The 21408-nt window shown below is 34.4% G+C and overlaps 2 protein-coding genes across 2 annotated transcripts; both read right to left on the bottom strand.

Annotated features, from left to right (window-relative positions):
- Positions 1-10528: 10528 nt before the first annotated feature.
- On the bottom strand, positions 10529-13896 carry LOC130463255 (uncharacterized). Its single transcript, XM_056832332.1, has 2 exons — positions 11836-13896; positions 10529-11703 (listed from the first exon to the last, which is right to left on the bottom strand). The coding sequence occupies exons 1-2, from the start codon at positions 13894-13896 to the stop codon at positions 11383-11385; spliced, it is 2382 nt and encodes a 793-aa protein (XP_056688310.1). The 3' UTR covers positions 10529-11382.
- A 5441-nt stretch (positions 13897-19337) lies between these two features.
- LOC130464174 (expansin-A11-like) lies at positions 19338-20985 on the bottom strand. Its single transcript, XM_056833629.1, has 3 exons — positions 20607-20985; positions 20062-20383; positions 19338-19960 (listed from the first exon to the last, which is right to left on the bottom strand). Exons 1-3 carry the CDS (start codon positions 20746-20748, stop codon positions 19651-19653), a joined length of 774 nt encoding a protein of 257 aa, XP_056689607.1. The 5' UTR covers positions 20749-20985; the 3' UTR covers positions 19338-19650.
- Positions 20986-21408: the final 423 nt, after the last annotated feature.

Below are 21408 nucleotides of genomic sequence, written 5' to 3'. Positions count from 1 at the left end.
TATTATTCATTGATAAAATAAAAATAAAAATCACTGTAAAAAAAATCCAATATCACTGTGAAAAAAAAAAACTCAACAACAACCGCAGGAACTCAACAGCAACAGCACGAACTGAACAACAACAGACAGGAACCGCAAGAACTCAACAGCAACAGCAAGAACTCAACAGCAACAGCAACGTCTGCAGCAGGAACAGACTGCAGCAACAGCAACAACTGCAGCAGGAACAACAACAACCATCTCCTTGATGAGCTAGCTTAAGTCACACTAGATCATCGTCATCATCATCTTCATCGTTATTTGGTTGGGGATATTCGGTAACATATGAGATCCACCTCTCCCTTAGCTCGTCAATCGTAGTTTGAGAATACGTGGGAGTTTTGGCAAAATACTACAAGACAAGTATTTATATGGTCAGTATTTATTATAGTATAACTCTTGCAAATACATTAGATAAAACTTAATCCACTCCATCAGTCCAATGAAACTGATTAAGAAAGTCTCATCATCCACTGTTACGAAACTGGGTACTTTTAGTTCACTTCTAACCAAGACATGAGGTAAGCTGCAAAACATGAGCTGGGCTTTGAGTGCGTGAAACATTCCCCCGTATGAACAATCCTGGTCAGCATCAAGTTTGATAGTGTCAAGTCCAAATGTGATATAAGAGAGCTATAATAGCCCTCTTTGATCGTATCTTATCCATCAATGGCATGTGAACTATGTGCAAGCTCTTGAGTCTATTGCTACTTAAGTAGCTGTGGGACTTTTTCACTTTGATGGAACTTGGGAGAGGAGGATGGACTGAAGGAGATTTACAGGAGAATCACTAGTACAAGAACCCTGAATACTAAATCATGGAATAGAGTTTGCAATATCACAATATACCAGTGTTCTACTATTCTGTATCACAGTGAGCTTACCTGTCATAGTCATGCTGTGCTTACGATTCAAGTTCCACTTTGCCCACAGCTTTTGCTGAAGGAATGGTGTGCTAAAAGTCTATCATGATATTTATGATGTCACAAGAAATCATAGCTTTCTTACTTCACTCTTACTGATCATAATATAGACTAGGAAATTTGGTTGCAAATTACATTTCAGAACTGGAAGACATATTGCTAGTCATACAAACCTCATCATGTTTCTATGATTAAGTTTCTGTTCTCAGTTCTCCATAGAAAAAGATAGTTACAACTTTGGCATTTTTTGTTTTTTTAAAACGCTTCAATTGTATTTTAGGAACAAACTTGTAGGAAAGTAATGAAAATCAAATGACAGCAGCAAAGACCACTAGTGACAGTAGCCAAACTACCTTGTGGACAAATGCAACTACACCAGACGATTAACTTATCAAATCTGAATTACTAATTACCAAATGAACCATCTAGAGTTCTTCAGTTCCTCGATTTCGGAAAATTCCCACCTTAATATTGACTTTTGCTAATTCACTAATGCTTTTATCACATGATCAACTAATTTTAATGGAACTGATTTGATTTCGCATAAGCTGAAAAGAATGGCCCTACTATATTATCAGAAGATCAATTTGCTATTTCAGAAAAGATGTTAAGACATTAAAAGCGAAGCACATTGTCCACAACCAAACAACAGTGCTTTATTCCAGAATAAAACAAAATCCAGCAAACAATCCAAAGACCCCAAAAATACTTCAAATACAGCAAATATAGTAGAAATAGGAAGAGAGTTTCGATGCAATAGATTATAGAATAAAAAATAAGCATGAGTTTCAATGCATCAGAAGCAAGTAATACCTTTTCACGAATGAACATTTGCCTCAAAGCTATTGTTTCAATCATGTAGCGACCAACATAATATCCACTTTCCTTGGAGCCTGGAGGTTGGCGAGGGCACTATTACACAAGAAAGTTTACATCATAATTAAGCACCTAAGAATACAACGTATTAACAAACTAATATTGTTACGAAATTGGGCTCTTAACCAAACAAAATGTCGAGGCACATCAGTGAGTTGGACTCCTTGTTCCTGAAGCTCTTCGGCCTAACAATATAAAATAATAATCATAAGAATAAGAATCATATGTTTAAGTTTTCAGTGTTAGATTATATGTGATCGTTCTGAACTTACAATCTCTTCTTCATAATACAAGTACCCTTTTCGACCTCCACGATATCTTGAAGTATTGTGTTTTGCCCTTTCTCGATTCAAGTCACTTAGTTCCTATCCATATGATGCACATAAAAGTTAGTGCACAAAATTCTTTTGAATGTGTAGTAACTATGCATTAGTGACATGGAGTATTGAAAGTACCTTGAACTTAGGATCAGTATATGTTGCAATGAATTTGTCCCAATCAGTTTGTGTTATCCATCCATACAACGGAGGTGGAGTCCTTATTATCACATTTTCATTCTCTCCCTTAGACTCGTACATGAAGACTTTCCTTAATCTAGCCTTGAAACATCTCCACCGAATTGAAGCTCGCCCTAACACGTACCTTCTACGTTCTTCAGGCACTGTGAATCCCTTATGCACAATTCAAGAGAAACTATAAGGCTGTTGCAACAACATAAGCAGGCAGCAAACAAAATATACATGTAAATATCAGCAAGATCTATGCTTCTAACTTCTAACTTCTAAGTGATCACATACAAGATTTGCTCATCTATGGTTGAGAGATCATTATTTGTATAGTTCAACAAAGTATGTAACAGAAATTACAAGCAGCAGGAGTTCGGGAGTTCGGGATGACAACAAACATGGAAAGATAACAAAAATAAATCAGGAACTAAAACAAGCCCATTCTATTCTTTCAATTTGCTATTTGGCTATACTTAACAATATGTATATGCTACACACTCACCTCACCCACTTGATGTTTTCCGTACATATGAAAGGAGGCGACAGAAATGACAACTGGGCACTGGGAACACTGAAGCTGCAGATACTCTGGCAAAGGGAGGCACCACTACACTGGGTGGCAACGAACACAATGCTCATTAAGCCTGTTGTCTTATACACTAGCTGCTGTTTTAATTGCTTTTGTCTTATTATTCCAAATTGTAAATAAAAGGGAAGGGAGGACAGAAAGGAAGGCCTCTTGAGAGTATTGGGTAGCTGGGAGAGTTGCGACCTCTCAAAAGTCTCTGGGAAAACTCTGTTTTGTAAACAACATCATAATTAACCCACAAACAAAAAGAGACGTCATATAAGCCAGTTTCACGAACACTTGTTTTCAAGGGGGGCATGAAAGAAAAATTCCATTTTAGAAAAGAGAAGTCAATTCTCCTAAACATTTTCTATACAATTTCTAGAACACAAATAATTTATCTCACGAATACAGTTTCCTTGTTCCGAAATCATAAATAAGATCCACAATAAACATTTAGTAATATTTGTAAACAGCAACAAAACCATACGACAATCAGTGCAATTGTTGGACAGCTCGGACAAACAACTACCAGTCTAAAAGGCAGGATTCATACACTTGCACAGTTAAACTACCTGAATCCATAAACTTGCAGAGTTTCTTTCTATGAAAGAAGCGGATTCAGTCACGAAACATTAAGATTTACATACTACTAGTCTATTACTAAACTGCTAAACAGAAAATTCCTTAGTCATCATTGAAATTTACCCCGTAGCACTTAGATAGACGCTTTGAGGTGCCATCACCTAAAGTAAAATATATGACCCACAACCTTATAGTTTCTCTTGAATTGTGCAGAACACGAGAGACAAGTGAGAGGGCGAGAACACACGACAGTTAGTTCTGGTCAGTTCTAATGTTCTGTTCTGATAAGTTTTGATCAGATAAGTTCTTATCAGATCAATTCTTATCAGTTCAGTACTGACCGGTTCTGTCCCTAGGATTTCAGTTAAATAACTTGATATTTTAGTTGATTTGGCATCAGTTCTGGTTGGCAACCTAAAGACATAGACAAACACCCTGCATCCCTGCTACTAATCCAAGCAGAAACACAGAACCACGAGATGCAATACTCTTCATCACACAACACACAACAACACAGAACCAAGAAGCCTGACTGCAGGCTGATTAAACAATTAACTAACAAAAATTTGCATCTCAACTGAAAAAACTGAAGAAAAATAAAACGAAATTCAAATGGGAGAAGAAAAAAACTAGAAGTGATATCCTTCTTGCTGTAATGTAGTCATAAACTTCATTGATGACTTCTTTAGGAACTTCATCCCATGCAGTGTAATTGATATTCACACCACGAACAACAACACCAATGTAAGATGCGAAGTAATCTATGTTATCCCCAACCGGCACTTTGTTGCGATTCCATTCTAAGGGGAGCTTAATGCCCTAAACAATCCTAGGCTGATCGATCGTGATTGAAAACTAAACAATTTATTACTCTATTTTATTTTGGCAATTAAAAACCTGAATTCTTAAAGATCTAAAATTAGGCAAATAGAACTTGGGTCACAGAGAAACCATAATACGGAGTATTAAGCAAACGAAAGATTGCTAATGTTAAATAAATCAATTAAAGCCTCTAACAAGGCAGAGACAAATCCAAAATCATAATCATCCCTTAGAAGAGCATTAATATTAACACCAACACATCCTATTGATACGAGAAAATAGCTAGTCATCAAAATTCAATTGTAAATATCAAAACACGGTTCCAAATTAAATTCAGGTCAAAGAAAACACCAATTAGGCCAATAAACATATTCAACGCTGATCAATCGTGATTGAACTAAACAATTTCTTATTCTTTTTTATTTTGGAAATTATCAAACTGAATTCTTTAATCATATATTACAAACAAACAAATATTCATAATCCCTAGGTTATAGGTTAAATAAAATTAATGAGAAACAGAATTAAGCACATACTAACCCTTGAAATTGAAGGCAGCAGTGGGGCAGCCAGGGTTTACCGGAGGTTGGGAGGAGGACGGAAAGCAGTGAAAGGGAGAGGCGGTGCAGCGTGAGGAGGGGCGGTGCAGAGCGGCGGTGCGGAGGAGTTGCAAGTTTTCTTCCGAGCAGAGGTTGGAGTGTTTTTCCGAGGGTTTTACCGGCGGTTGGGAGGCGGCCGGAAAGGGGTGCAAGAGAGCGACGGTGCAGAGTGAGGAGCGACGGCAGAGTGAGGAGCGACGGTGTAGAGGTTTTCGGTTTTTCTTGCGAGTAGAGGTAGAGGTTGGAGTACGTGCAGGGTTAATTTTCTAAATTCCCCGCGCCTAACTCATAAGTTTTGGGAATTCATTTTCGATCTGCCGCCTAACTTTTGGGAGTACTGCTTAAAATTTGAATTGCTTTGTTATTTTTTTTATTATTTTAAAATAAATGGTTCACTTGGTTTAATTAAGGTTTTTTTTATTGTAAAAATAGTTTTGTAAAAGAATATGAAGCGGCTATCTTAAAAACAATTTTATATTTTATTAAGTATTTTTAAATTTTATATATTTTTTTATTATGGTAAAAAATATAAGACGGTTAGGTAAGGTAACCGTACTCTATTCTTTTTTCACACAACTGTTATGAGAGCAATGCGTACTCTATACTCCTAGATAACGCTTAACAAATTTAACCGTCCTCTATTCAGCGTTTTCTATTCTCTATTTTGTAGTAGTGAGTTGTTGTGAATTATTATATTTTGGAACTGGTTTTTGTTTTACGTTTTTTGAAATTGCGATATAAAGCTTAGACGTTTATGCAAATTACAATTAATGTAAAGCTTTTGCGTTTTGAGCATTACTTGTGGGATTTTTTTTTATTTTTTTTTGGGTAATATATCGATTACTATGGAAGTTCTTGAATTATTACAAATTATGTATTATAGCAGCAGGTGTAAGTACGTATTATAGCAGCAGGTGTACGTAGTTACGTACGTAATATCGATTTTTTTTTTAATAAAAAAATTTGCAAAGAGACCCGTTAGGTATAAAAAGGGCTCTCTAGTTATAATAATAAAAAATTCAAAGAGACCCCATATCTAACATATGGGGTCTTAATTTGTAAAATATAAAAATATTAGAAGTAACAAAGAGACCCTCTATATTATATATGAGGTCTTAATTTCTTGAATAAAAAAAAATAAAAAAAATCAAAGAGACCTCCTATCTTACATAAGGGGTCTGAATATTTTTAACAAAAGACCTCATATCTCTAATATGGGGTCTCTTTCCCTTCTAAAATATTTTTGACCAAGTTTACATAAGAGACCTCATTTCTTACGTGAAGGGTCTCTAGCTTTTAACAAACAGACCCCTCTTTATCAAAGAGACCTCTGAGATAGAGGCCCCTTGAAAGGAGGTCTCTTTGGCCATTTAGGAAGGGTCTTTTTACCATTTTTTGTAGTAGTGTATGCTTAATATGCGCTTTAATCATGTTTCCTGGCTTTGGGGATGTTCCGCACATGTTATGTATGTTTAACTGTATTCCCCTACAGTTGTGGGGGCACTTCTGACTCGTCCTCTGACTCGTAGTACGTCGTGGAGGTTATCCCTTCTTGGTTGAAAAGTGGTGGTGTTTTCAAGGCTTTGTAGTATCATCCCCACAAACGGCGCCAAATTGTTCTGGTGTTTAAACAATGGGCTTCGGATTGAAGGACCTTTCGTTGATGTGGAAGATCTAGCTTGATTGATTGTGTATAATCCAAATATACCAGCACAATGAACAAAGTAACCAGCCTCGGGGTGTTCCGAGGAAAGCCCCTCCGATTCCTAAGTAAGTACTTGGTTCAGATTCTAGAGAGAGTTCTCAAGAGAGTAAGTGTTAAGGCAATAATTTGGACGTACCTTGAGTTATGCTCCTTGACGGCTTATTTGTAGTATTTGTGTTGTAAATGCTACGTAGGGCATTTATTATTTGGTGGGTCGTGGGACGTTTAGATTGGCTGGTCAGCCCTCGATGGGCCTGTTTGATCGACTTTTACACTACAAAATAATCATTTTATAGAGACGAGGAATTTCGTCTCTATATAGTCCAAATCCGTCTCAAAATGATGTTTAGAGACAGATTTGAGACATAAATAGGGCGTCTCTATAGAGGGCGTCTCAAAAAAATTTGAGACGGAAATTTTGCGAATCCATTACAAACTTGAGATGGAATTTTTGAAAAACTATGTACAATTTCATCTCAATTTTAATTTAGAGACCAAGTTTTAGTAACTCGTGTCAAGTTTGAGACGTTTATTGTATCCGTCTCAAAATCCATCTCTAATTGATGCATAATTTTGTAGTGTTATGTTGATTATAGCCTATTAGGCCTTTGGGCTAAAGTCAATTGGGTACCCAAACAGTAACTTACGGGTGATAATCAAGTTGTCCGGTCGACAAATTCATTCAAACATAAATTTTTCTTTATGTGCCTAACTGTAGGCGTTTTTAAATCCAGATTAATAGTAGTTAAGTACATTAATTAACGTGTGATTTTTTAAAACACACATTCGTAATAGCTTTTCCACTCCGATAATATCCTTTTAGTGATCATACGTAGTATATAATTACTATCTTAAAGAATGTTTTGCTACACTATGTTTTTTTTAATAACATTCTACAATAGAACTAGGGGATTTTGATATTTACTACCTTTTAAGTTTCAAATTTTTGTATTTACCATTTTATAAAATGTAATTTTATATTTACCACCTTAATTTTATAAATGTTTTAAATTCACCACCTTTATTGGGTTTTGTCCAATTTTCGGTCCATGTGAACCCTATTGAAAACCAGATGAATAGGAGGGAAATTAAAGAAGTCGGTTAAGTAGAGCTCACATAGATATAAATCAGACGAAATCATTAAAAAGTGGTGAACACGAAATTTTTCATAAAAATAAGGTAATAAATATGAAAATATATTTTATAAGTTAGTAAATACAAAAATCTGAAAAAGTTGGTAAATATGATAGAACTAAGATACATGTGACTTTCCAATGAAGGGTGTGATTATTAGAGCTCAATATTGCTCATTACATGATAGAGTATCAAATCAATGATTGTTATCCAACTAACTCAAAGTTTCTTGATCACACAACTATACAAATAATTAATTTCGAATCGCATTGTTGTTTTCTGATAATCTCAATCAATTTCTCTATCTTGCTCTTTATTTATCTAATAATAATCTAATCTAATATTATATATATAAAGGGGAGTTTTTTGGAGAGCATTCGGAACGCCACGTAGGAATGTCCAGTCACAAAATCATTATTAATATATTTTAATTAATTAAAAATAAAGATAAATTAAAACAAAATCATTATTAATATATTTTAATTAATTAAAAAAAAGGATAAATTAAAATTTCCATTGGATCAAAGTTTCCGTTGGAATGTTAGGTATCAAAATCTTACTTTATGTTAAGAATCCTAACACCATAAGAGTGCTAACACCTAAAAATTTCGTTAGAATGTTATTTACATTTACATTAGAATTTTATTTACATTATAATTCTACTTGGATTAAAATATAATCATTATTAATATATTTTAATTAATTAAAAAAAAAAAGATAGATACATAATATGATAAAGATAGATTCCAACAAAAAATTATCTTACTTTTCTTTTACCTTTTTGTATATATATACATATAAGCTCATGGCTACCAAAAATCCTACTTCAACAATCCACAAAAACTCACGGTTGATGGTATAATTTTAGTTAATTAGGTCCGTGTAGCCGTAATTAATATACGAGCACACAATTATATACTGAGTATTTTCGTTATTATATAATGGTATACGAAGTAGTTTGCATGGTTCAAAGGAACCTTCATGTGTTTGAAGCTTTCATCTTAATAGCCTTCACAATTTTAGTTGAAGTTGCGTTATAAATGCCGTGACTTGAATTAGAGTTTATATGAAGTATAATCCTAAAACTGTGCTGATGATTAATAAAAGTAAATTGGTTCTCTCCTTAATTGCTTGCATTTCCTTTTCCTTTAAAATACTATAGAATTCCCTTAGCTTCAATTAAGGAGGAAGACTTTGGCCAAACTCCTCAATTGTTTCATTTTTTCAATTCTCCTCCTACCTTCTCAGATCCCTCTTATTCTTTAGATGTTTAGATATCTGGATATTTCCTTTTTTAAGCAAGTCCATTATGTTGGAGATAAACAATTTGTATTTGTTTAAGCACTGTAAAGAGAGAACAAAAACAAATTCAAGATCATGTGCTGCATATATAAACTAATGCTGCAACAATAGGTTTTCCGTATATAAGATGTACACTACAAAAGCAAGGTGAACTCTACTCTAATATCACACATAAAACCGTTAATCACAACCGTGAGAGGTGATGGATGAAAAGAGGTAAACAAGTAAACCAATACGTAAACACAATTTAATTTTAGCCTAAACGGTAACAACTTTAATTGATATAGTTTAGGCTACACTTTAAGCTATTAACAACGTTGTTTTTAATAGTTGGCTCCAACATATTATACTAAACCAAAATAATGGTCAGCCTGAACATAAACGAATCTAAATTTGGGGTCTTATACTTAAAATAATAGTCGAACTATTAAAAATAATGCATGGTGTGATAGCTTCTAATTAATTTTTAATAAGTATTCACTTCTCTAATGTATGGTGTGATTATGATCCAACTTTTTTTCCCAGTTTGGATTGCGTTTTTCAGTTGGAATTTGAGTCAGATAATGCTAATACTTTTTTAAGGAGTCTATAATTAACATAGTATCATTATTATCTTTAAAATATTCCATATGAAAAATGTTCTAACGAAAATTTATCATATTCTATCTCTTCCATGCTTTATATTCTATATATGTTACCCATAATGATAAGATAAATATTATAAAAGATGATAACTAAAATAGCATTCTAATTATCTTTAAAATACCCCATACGAATAAAATATCCTAACGAAAATTTATCATATTCTATCTCTTCCATGTTTTGTACTACGTGTAAATTATCCATAGTGATAAGATAAATATTTGAAAAGATGATAACAAACAAAATGATAGTAGATTTTCAACGTAAATTTATCCTACGTACTTCTACTTTTTAACATAATAGAGTTTTACTTACATTAAGCCTTTGATATTCGTAACATAGAGTGTAACCCGTGATTTAAACCCCTACAAAACTACAACTCTTCAAGTGCTAGATGCGAATAATTAATTCAAATGACAATTACTAATACATTATTATAGTCGTATACAGTATTTAAGCACGACATTACCAAGAAAACAACAACTAATGTTTCAAAGCTGGTAACAAGTAGGTAATGACAATTACTTTACTAATACATTATTATAAAAGTGCGATAACATACACATGATATACGATTAACTTCTATTTTTAGATAATTATCAAGCATGTAATAGAGTTTTATTTATATTAAACGTTTGATATTTGGATCAATTCATATCATAAATTTTAATTATGATAATTATTATTAAGTATTTAATAGAGTTCTAATAGCATCACATGAATAACTAACTCGAGTTTTTCCATTATTGAACTAACCATTTTATAAACTCGGTTTTTCTATGAGACTCTTATGCATAAACATTTTCAATGTTAAGAAAATATTTATATTCTAACTTGAATAGGGATCTATTTTAACTTTCTATTATATGTGTAATTTATAAAACACCTATTTATATATGATAACACATGTTGTAATGATTTGGCGGGTTTATTTAGAAAAATGATCTAGGAAATTCTTTAAATTGTTTTTTAACAAATAATCAGACATTACAGTTTCTATTTTTCATGTTTGCCAATACGTATTTTGTATCACTTTAATCTCTAATAATACATTAGACAAAATAATAACATTGATATTCTTAATGTACCCATAAAAATGGATCAAACAAGACCCTACATGAATATGTTTTTTCTTAAGTATTGGAAAGAGTTTAGTAGATTCTCTTCAATTATGAATACCGTTAACATTCGAAAGTGTAACATTAGAGGCAAAGGGAGTAGTTGTTTTAGTTTGTTATTTATCCATAGTAATAACTAATAAGAGTTAAAAAAATAAAAGTACAAATTGGATCTCACAATTAAAATAAAATAAAATAAATGATTAACGCAATTCTTGATCACAATAGTAAGTGAGTATAGTTCTAAGAACGATTAACAAATCATATTTAAAAAAAACCGTGCATCGCACGGGCTTAAATGTTTGATTTTAGACTCTTGATCTCACGAGCTTCCTTCAATTCAACTTCAAGACTGTTTATCTTCTTCGTGATCGCGATATCCTGTTCCTCCAGCTGTTTCTGCCTTTTCTGCGCCTCGGCAAAGTCAGACTCGACTTGTCTAATCACCTCAGCTTGGGCGTGTATCTCACGCTCCACCTGGTCAAATCTCTGTCGCTTCGCTGCAGCCTCTTCCAACGCAAGATAAGACTTGACAGACCAAACATAGGAGTCTACCTTGCGTTTCAACTAACATACATGGCATGGGTATGAACAGTCTTCGATACATGATTAGAGGCATTCACGGGAGAAGGTCGAACGCCCAAAGCCTTAGAAGCAACTTCAAGAGAGTTAGGGCCGTCGACTGATTGTTGACTTTTGGGGGAGGATGATAAGTTGACATTCGAATTCATCTGCGCCGAGCCTATGGGAGCCAAGTCCTTTATGACAGTCAACTCTTTCCCTTTTCCAGGAGTTGATTTAGGGAGAAACGGGTCGTCACCCTGTGCAAACAGATAGTCAGTCGCAGTATTCCCTATATCAACTTCCAAGTCGAGATCACCGTCCTGCAAGTTAAGAATAAATAAATTGAGGGGCGATTATTTTGTTTGGTTGATAGGGTGTTACTTTCTTTACAAGATATGCTAGACAGAAATGTTAAGGAAAAATCTGACAGTAAGTAAATAAGAAGTACTTACTATTTGAAGGTTGGATGGTACAACGGATGATTCGGGAACGTCCAAGAAAAACCCATCAGCGCCCAAGTCGTCGACGTCCATACTTAAGTCATCAGAGTTTTGTCTTACCCTTCGTCTGTGTTTGAAGTCGACATCAGACTCGGCATCGCTAGTAGTCTTATCATTGTTGTCAACTCCAATCAACGGGCGTTGAGCACTGTCTGTCCTGGAAGAACGTCGTTTATGAGTGTCGTCAGTCCCCTCCGGACGCATGACATCACTTCTTTGACGAAGTACCCCTTTCTCGTTACCTTGACATTGTTTAGGCTTGGACGTGTCAGACACTGCACCCGAACAAAGAACATCAACACCTTTTCTCAAATCGCCTATACTTATTGTAGGCCACACCTTTTTGAACTCAGGTGTCACCAATTCCTTCCAATTGAGAGACTGACTTGGGGTGAATACTCGAGACCGGCTGTCTTTGAAGAGTATAATTGACCAATACCTCAATGCCTCATAGTAAGGTACACTTCGCTCGTCCACACCACGACGAAGTACACCTGTGATCTCTTGACAAAAACCGAATTGTCTACCAAATCGATGAGGGGAATATGGTTCAACATAAAAATGACCATCATGAGATTCACGGCGCAAAACAAGATAACTTGAGCGAAGAGCCACCATGTAACTAAACTTCACTTTATCTAAGTTACCATCGTCAAACAAGTGCTCATTCCTATTTTTATTCAACATCATGCAACCCACATTCATTTTCGCCCCACCATGTATAAGAGTGCGTGCATCACCGTCATTGAAATATTTTGACCCCTGCGCCCCTGAATATATGACCATTAAAGGCCCGAATGGAACAGGATCAGCATCGTGATGAGTGTTGAAATAATATGCAAGCCAAGCATAGACATAATGAGTTGGGAAGAAAGTCTTGGAATAGGAGGGCTTCGAATTGCTTGAAATGCTATTTAAACCACGGTAAATGCTGGTAAGCACAGGCACCGCAAGACTAAACGTCTCACCTCGCGCCATCAGAGTAGCAGTCTCAAAGGTTCCCGGTCTAATCAGCCTGTCCTCAGACTGGGGAAGCACAAATGTACACAACCAACACGATAAAAAGGCTCCAACATAAGTGATTGCTCTCCTGTTAGCGCCAACAACTCCAAGAGAGTCAAACAAGTCATTTTCTTCTTGTGACCAAGATATTGGTTGAGCTTCAATGTTCACATCAGGGTTGTTAGTAACCTTCGGGCGACTCTCGGTATACCTTCGTCTTTTAAGAGGGACTTTGTGAATCCTTTCCCTTTTGCACCAAAAGTCAATCCATAACTGAGCGGTAACCCCTTTCTTCGACTTAGGATCCTTTGCAAGTCGATGATAGACCGTAAAGAGAATTACGCAAGCTTGAGATATTTGTCGATTACCATTCTCATCTCGCGCTCCAAGCATATGATAATCAGGGATCGTCTCATCATAAATTCCTCCAAGAATGGGCAACCCCCTAAGCTTATAAATATCCCATAGAGAAACAGACCATTCTCCAGTCATGGTATGGAGTGTGTTTGTAGTGGGGCTCCAACTCTCACAAAAGGCACGGATAATGTTGGGGTCTTTATCGTATAAACAAAGAGAAGCCTGAACTGTCGTGTACACTGAGCAAACACGAAGAATGTCTCCAAAGCGGGATAATACATCTTCCGTCCACTCCCACCAGCCAGGAAGAAAAGATGCCTCGCCAGAGACCCTTAAATTTTTGGACTTCCAGCCCACTGAACCCGAAAGAATACGACGACCAAGCATTGGAGACAAGGCATCTAGTTGATACCTATCAGGGAGAGTGCTTTTGAGAACATAAAAAGGGGGATCACTAGAAGTTCCTGGAGTCACTTGGATCGCCATCTCACTGCGAAAGATTTCCTGATCGATAGTTGCCCTCATACTGCCAGTAGGACGCCGAAGCGACCTCTGAATAACAAAATGGGTTCCAGTTTTTAGATCATCTTTCTCGCTGTCTCTAATCGAAAGATGGATGTCGTCACCTTTCTTGAACTCTGAAAGGTATACCATTCCTGCAATGAAAACAAGAAAGGGTGAGAAAGAATCAAACAGGATTTAAAAAAAAAAGAACTTGATTGCTAATGATATTAGGCGGTCTTCAAACGGATCATCTGAGGATGACAGGTTCACTGTGAAAACACGATGACCTGACACCCTTGTTGGGTTCACTGTGCAAAAAAAGGCATATACAAAAAAAGGTGCAAGTAAAAAAAATATAGTCTAAAAAGGTGTACAACAATCACCTTACTTAGCCTATTTCCCTGACTGTATCTCGAGTACGAGGCAGCGAAACAATAAGTCTGTCAAAATTGAAGACCTACACATACAAAAGTCAAACGTGTCAAGGATACACCCCTTCCCATCTCAATAAAAAAAAAATACAAAGTACGTAATCCCAAATTTGAGTTAATATGTCGAACTACAAAAACTAAGTCATTGGAAGTTCCCTCTACAAGCAAACAACAGACTAATATCTCAAGTCACATATCGGCAAATAAACAAGAACAACTTACACATGAGACGGGCTTCATAGTGTCAATAATTTTCTTGAGTAAATTTATTGGATGATGATATTTGGTATGCAGAAAAGTCGAAAAAATTCTATTGTAAAATAGAGACATACAAGTGCGACTTAGTACGCTACAAAAAAATAATGACCCGAATTTATGGTTAATCTTGCGGATACTTTAAAAGAAAAGAGGGCAGCAGAATTATTAATCAGGTGCATGCAAGTTGTATGAAGAAGTAAAACACTTTGATTTGCTAATTAGTCTCTACAGTGAGACGCAATTGAGCAGTTTATAGTCAAGTAACAACAATATACTGATATACATAGCCAGGAAAGCATACATGGCATTGAAAATTCATGTACGGAAGTGAATATATGTCGTATATCCAAAAAGGGATTTAGTTCTTTGGGTTTGGATGTATGTCAAGAGTCCAGGTTCAGCACACCGATCAAAGGAAAAAGATCATTACTCTTTTGATGTAGTTACATATGATGATGATGCTGACACATTTATTTAGATTCAATACAAATGAATGCAATGCAAACAACTTAGTCGGTTATCATGGGATTTTGGTTTGATGATAGCTTACTCAAAAAAAACATGGTCAGACAAACAATGATCTATATCAATTACTATGCCAGGTCGGTAAATAAGTCTTAGCTTCTTCAAAAAAGAACGGATGCAGTTGACTTGTGAAATCAATAGAGTCACGGTACCCGCTCGATGGTTACTCCACTTGCGAATTGATATCAAGGAGGGTGTGCTACAATATGCAAAAAAAAAAAAATATCATTAATTAACTAGTTGGTGTTCTAATGATCTTATATGACTAAAGCAAGGAATCCCAGTATAAGTTGCATTCGTGAAGAATATATATATATATATATATATATATATATATATATATATATATATATATATATATATATATATTATTTATTTGTTTTATTTTAGATTATTTGGATGAATTTTATTTTAGATTTATTTTTTAATTTTTAGAGTGTTTGATTTTAGATGGAGTTGTATATATTAACAATTAATTAATTAAAATATCTATGTGGCACCTACTAATATATATATATAAAGGGGAGTTTTTTTGGAGAGCATTTAGAGCGTCCACGTAGGATTTCCACGTCATCACATATAATTAACTTATTAACTGATTAAATAAATTATATTAGAGTCTTGCCATGTTTGAACGCTTAATATGATAAGATAGTAAATAATATGATAAAGATAGATTCCAACTAAAATTTATCCTATTTCTCTTCTACTTTTTTGTATATAAATACATATAAGCTTTTGATGGGAATTTATCCTACTTCTGAAATATTAACGCCTGAAAAAAAAAATGTGATGAAATATTGATGGGCAAATATTCAAGTAGGGTTGTAAACTTGTAATGGATATAGACATATTCGGAGTTGTATTGGTGGTGGATGTTGAAGATTGTATAATAATTTTTTGACACGTCTTGCTAACCTGCTCAGAACGACTATGCGAAATATGCATTTGAACATGCTTACTTGAACAACAGAAAGAAAGTGACTGTTGTGCATAAAGCCAACATCATGAAACTTGCAGATGGGCTTTTCTTAAAATCTTGCCGGGAGATTGCAGCACAGTACCTTACCATTGAGTATAACAAGATCATCGTGGACAATTGCTGCATGCAGCTTGTATCCAAGCCTGAACAATTTGGTGTGATGGTATGTCGTACTATTAGAATTAACAAGATGAAAGGAGAGTTTATTTGGATTTTAGTTTAATCTCGATGGATAGAAAGCTAGAAGCTTACCGATATTAGCAATACTCACATACAACTCAAAATACTAATGCATATTCGTAATAGAGTTTATGCATATTCGTAATCATATAAAACACTCTATGCGTAGGTAATTATCAAATATGTAATAGAGTTTTAGTTATCACAAATTCTTATTTACATAGGGCTTTGTTTAATTATTTACATTAAACCTTTGATATTTGGATTAATTCACATCATAACTATTATTAAGTATACAATATAATTCTGTATAATTTATCAAACACCTATCTGTATACGATCATATAAATACTAGTTCTAACCTATTTTCTAATCAATTAGTCATTTATACAATATTATGTTTATTACATATTTGTTTTCAACATGATTAACCACACCCGATTACGTTTAAGTCAATCACAAATTCTTATTTACATCGAGTGTACGATAAATATTGTACACCGAAGTTAAAGTTAACGTAAAAAGCTTAAAAGTTACCCTTATATACGTAAAAGTTATCTATTTTTTACTGATAATTTTTTCATTTTAATAAAAAAATATTTTTTCAAAATCACTAATAATGTATAAAATTTATCATTTAGCCTTTTAAAAAATTTATCTATCAACTTTTTTTAATAATATAACAATTAGAGAAAATTGGGTAAAAGTTAAAGAAAACTGGGTAAAAGTTATGCATATAAATCTTATAAAGTTATGCATGCAAGACCTCTTGTAAATCAATCTTATAATGTTTTAACTTTAAAGCATGGATATAACTATATTATGTTAAAGTCAATCTTATTCATCCTAAAGAAATTTAAATAACTAGAGAAGTTTGGTTGTTAATAAATATTACAATTACCCCGAGAAACTAATAGGACGACGCTAACAACCGATTTGGCGGGCAAATTTTTTGTCGCCCTTATAGCTTAAGAGGACGAGATTTTGTATCACAACTTTCACGCGCTTTAATCTGTTGTACTCCCTCCTTTCTTGAATGTTAGTTCTGTTTCTGTATTGATTTGTTTTTATTTGTTAGTTTCCCTTAAAACTTTTTCTTATTTGTCCAACATTTATCCCCGTTATATACCTTTGTAAATATTGAAATGACTCATTTGTTTACTCTCAAGTAAACCTTTATCTCATGATACCAATTAATTCATTATCTCTCCTGCCCACATGAGTTAAATTTTATTAAGATTCATGTCAAGTGTGCTTAAGTTGTTGTAGAGTTAGTTGCAAAGTTAGTTGGCAACTTGAAATTTGCTTGTATAAATTTATATTAATTTTCCAAATTAGTTATCAACTTTTAATTAAAAAAATAGTTATGGACACTAAAGGAACATTGATCCCCTAATTATACGCATTAATTTTCGCGCTAAAATTGAACATCCGTAGCACTATGTTAGTCAATGCATGCAAAAGCAACAAGTACTATAGTTTGTACGAAAACAACAAGTTGATGCTTCATCTATAATTGGCTTTTGATTAAATGAATTAAGTTAGGTCAAACGTATAATAAAATTTATTGAGTGAATGATCTTCTCTTTCCTATGACTTTTCCATTTCATTAATTTGAAGTTTAATCCATTATCCAACTTGTTTTATTTATTTAGTCAATTGATTCTAACCTCTTTCTCCCTTGTTTTTGTCGGCAGCTAAAGCCGGTGAGCCGTGATAAAATGACGACTTGATGAAACACTTGTTCTTCCTCATAGTAATTATAAAAAAATGAATTGTGTTTAATTCCGGGACGATAACATATATGCTTAAACAGGTTAGGTTGCGCCTCTTATTTGTTAAGGAGTGATTGTTAAGTACTACGTAACTTACAATGGTGGCTCTGTTCGTTTTGGGTTAATTACAGTTTCATAGCTTATTTTTCAGTTCAGTTATGTTTAGTTCAGGAGCATTCAGTTCAGTTCAATTATGATAGAAAAAATGATATGCGTTATTTTTGTAAAAAAACTATTCTTATACTCCCTCCGTATTTATTTCAGGGATATACTTGCCTTCTCCGACCGTATTAAGTGTATCTCTTAAGTAAATACGGATGAAGCATAACAATAATTTTTTTTTACAAAACAACACACATCATCGGTTTTCTATCATAATACCATGTTTTTTTAGCCATGCACTTGTACTCTTTTGACGCACGGCCGTGAGAATCGAGCACAAAGAGTTCATGGGCTAGGCTATCTAGGGATGTACTCCCTCCGTCCCGGAATACTTGACCTGTTTTTCTTATCGGGTCGTCCCTTAATACTTGACCTGTTTCTAAAAATGGAAATATTCTAACAATATTATATTATTTCTCACTCCACCCCTATTAACCCACCTACCTCCTACTCCATACAAAAATAATTAAAAATTCAACCCCTACTCTCCCCCAACACAGGATTCTATCTTCCAAACTTGTTATGGTTCGTACCTTTCCCACACCAAGTTTGAAGGGGGGGTGTTGGTGTACAGAGTTCAAGATCAACAGCTAATCTCCTCACTTCGATTGTCCTCAGTTGCATCAGTTCTACACAGAGGAAGCCACCCCTTATTCAAGCACATCAGTATGCTGACAAGCCTAACCATCTTCTAGAAGCTATGACATCAGCTCTAACTACCTATCCTATATTTTAGGAATTCTGTTAGAAGTTTGTTAGGTGATCTCAGTTGTAATAATGTTGCACTGACAATTGTAATTGCTGATGTGTAAGTTTGTAGCTCTCTCATTGGTTGGAACACATCACCAATCACATTGTATTTATAGTTTACTCAGCTGCTGTAATTCATTCAATTCATTCTTTCAGAAATAAATAAAATTCTCTCTAAAGTTTTCTGATCTCTTTCTCTTTCAATGCTTACTGATAATCAGTTTCAAGCAACAAACTCAACCTAATGGTGAGTTCTAACACCATGTTTTTATAATTTTTACGAATACAAAACTAGAGACATTAATGTCCAAACATTTACATTGGCATGCGTGAAAAGGTAAACTGTCCCCTTATTTCAAAACGGATGGAGTAATTAATACACAAGTTATGTGTTTTTTATACAGCAATAGTTTTTTTTTTTTACGCACGGCCGTGAGAATCGAGCACAAAGAGTTCATGGGCACAAAGTTATCTAGGGATGTAGTACACAATAATTCATCTGAAAGTTGAACAAAAGTAAAAACAGAGTAGATAAAAGTAGTATCTATTTTTTATTGACATTGTATTGAGGTAGGACAAGATTTGAATTCACAAACAAGCAATTGAATTCAATCACTGCCACTAAGTAATCACACAAAAGAAATTACAAAAGATTTTGTATAATTTGTATATGGTAAAAGCAACATATTAATTATAGTTGCTATTACAAATGATAGATTTGGCGGGCAGCTTCAGTGAGAAAAAAAAGAAAAGAAATGAGCACACCTCTGCCTATCATAATCCTGGCTTATTAAACCCACACAGTTCATACTTGATACTTCATGTACTGCAAGCGCGAATATTACTTGAATTGTACACGACTCGAAAATGTTTGACCAAACCTCCAATTAGCAGGAATTACATTATTAAAAGTTTGTGTTTGGCCATCAGTAATGGTGACTCTGAAGGACAAAGATTGTCCATTAAGGTAAGCTAATGACTGCCAATTAGCCCCCCAGTTTCTTGACATACCCATCCAGTTTGTTTTCGATCCCTTTATCGATACAGATTTAATGGATCCTGCTCCGCCTACATTACTAATCAATACAAGCTCAAAGTAGTCTCTTCCATTGATGCTGAATCTAACTCCTCCTCTCTTTATACAAGGAACCCTGCAACAAAATAATAAACTGTTCAACATTTTGAAAAAATAGTGAAAGTTTAACCTGATTAATAAGTATGACAACATTCTAATCAAATAAAAGGTTCAAACCTTTGGAACATGACAGGAATGATTCCACCTCTATAGATGCCAATCTTTTCCCAGATAGGTTGTGCCATGTCGAAGTGCTGGCGAGGTGGGTTACACCAGCCTCCAGCATTGTTTGGCAATGCATAGTTAGGAGGGCAGAAGTTTGTGGCTGTAATAGTGACAGAAGTTCCTTTCCTGCACCACTTGGGATCAGTCTTATAGTCGCACATGATCTTATAGCATTGCCCACAGGCAGCACCGTTGTTGAATAATGCAGTACTCAGAGCCGCAGTACTAGTCCCATAGCCATTAGAGTACAGGTTTCCGTACCCACAAGCTCCCCCTGCATAAAAATATAAACATTCAGTCCTATGTCACTTTAACCTATTAATTTTATCACCTAAATATTTTTGTACGTGCCATTTATTTGACTTCATTATACAAATTATGTTATGTAACTTTTGAATTCTAGCTTAAAACCGAAAATTGAAAACTGAAAACTGAAAATAGACAATGACATACATGATATTGACTAATGAGTAATGAAGTAAATAGTATACACGTACCCATGGTTCCAGAAGCATCACTACCGCCATAAAATGTGGCATGAGCCTTTTGCCAGCCCGAAGCCACAAAGGCGTGAACACTGATGTTTAAGAAACATAATCCTAGCAAAATAGTAGATATGGCTAATGCTAATTTGCTCATTTTAGTTAGCTTCAAAAACAGAGAAAGCGGAAGAAGCTTATTGAATAATGAAAAAGGTTAATAGAATAGAGAATGAATGTTGTTGTATTTTGATGAAATGACTGTTTGAGTAACACTTAGTTATATAGGCGACTAAGGCGAGTTGTGTATTAGCGGTAGCCAAGTACGTAGTACAACGTAAGTCCATAGTAACAACCTCACATGGAAGTGTGGAACGAATATAGCGGTAGGAGAAAGGTCTGATCAATTAAAAACGTTTTAAACTAACAACTGCTGTGTTTGAAAATTGAAGTTAAACACCAACTTCTTTAAATTATTAAATTATCTTTCCAAATTAACTTTTTTTTTTTCCCAGTAGCATGAATTCCCAATTAACTTTTGCGTGGATTATAATTCAAAGTACTGTAACGAGTTTGATTAGTGTTCCTACACTAGTTTTATTTAGATGACTTTTTAAGTTTTATGTTCTAACTTGTGCTACACATGGGTTAAATTAAAAAAAACTCATTCCCTATCCCGACTCTTTTCTTACCTATTTTCGCTTTTTAGTTCAGTTTCAAATTCTCTATTCCATAATTTGTGTATCTGTTACGATAGTATATACAGAGTATATTACGTGAATATTGAAATATTCTAGGATATATGGAGTTACCGAATTAG

This window comes from Spinacia oleracea, chromosome 6 (genome assembly GCF_020520425.1).
Source record: "Spinacia oleracea cultivar Varoflay chromosome 6, BTI_SOV_V1, whole genome shotgun sequence".
NCBI lineage: Eukaryota > Viridiplantae > Streptophyta > Magnoliopsida > Caryophyllales > Amaranthaceae > Spinacia > Spinacia oleracea.
Note: the sequence above shows the minus strand (reverse complement) of the source record. Positions and strands in the feature narration are given on the sequence as shown.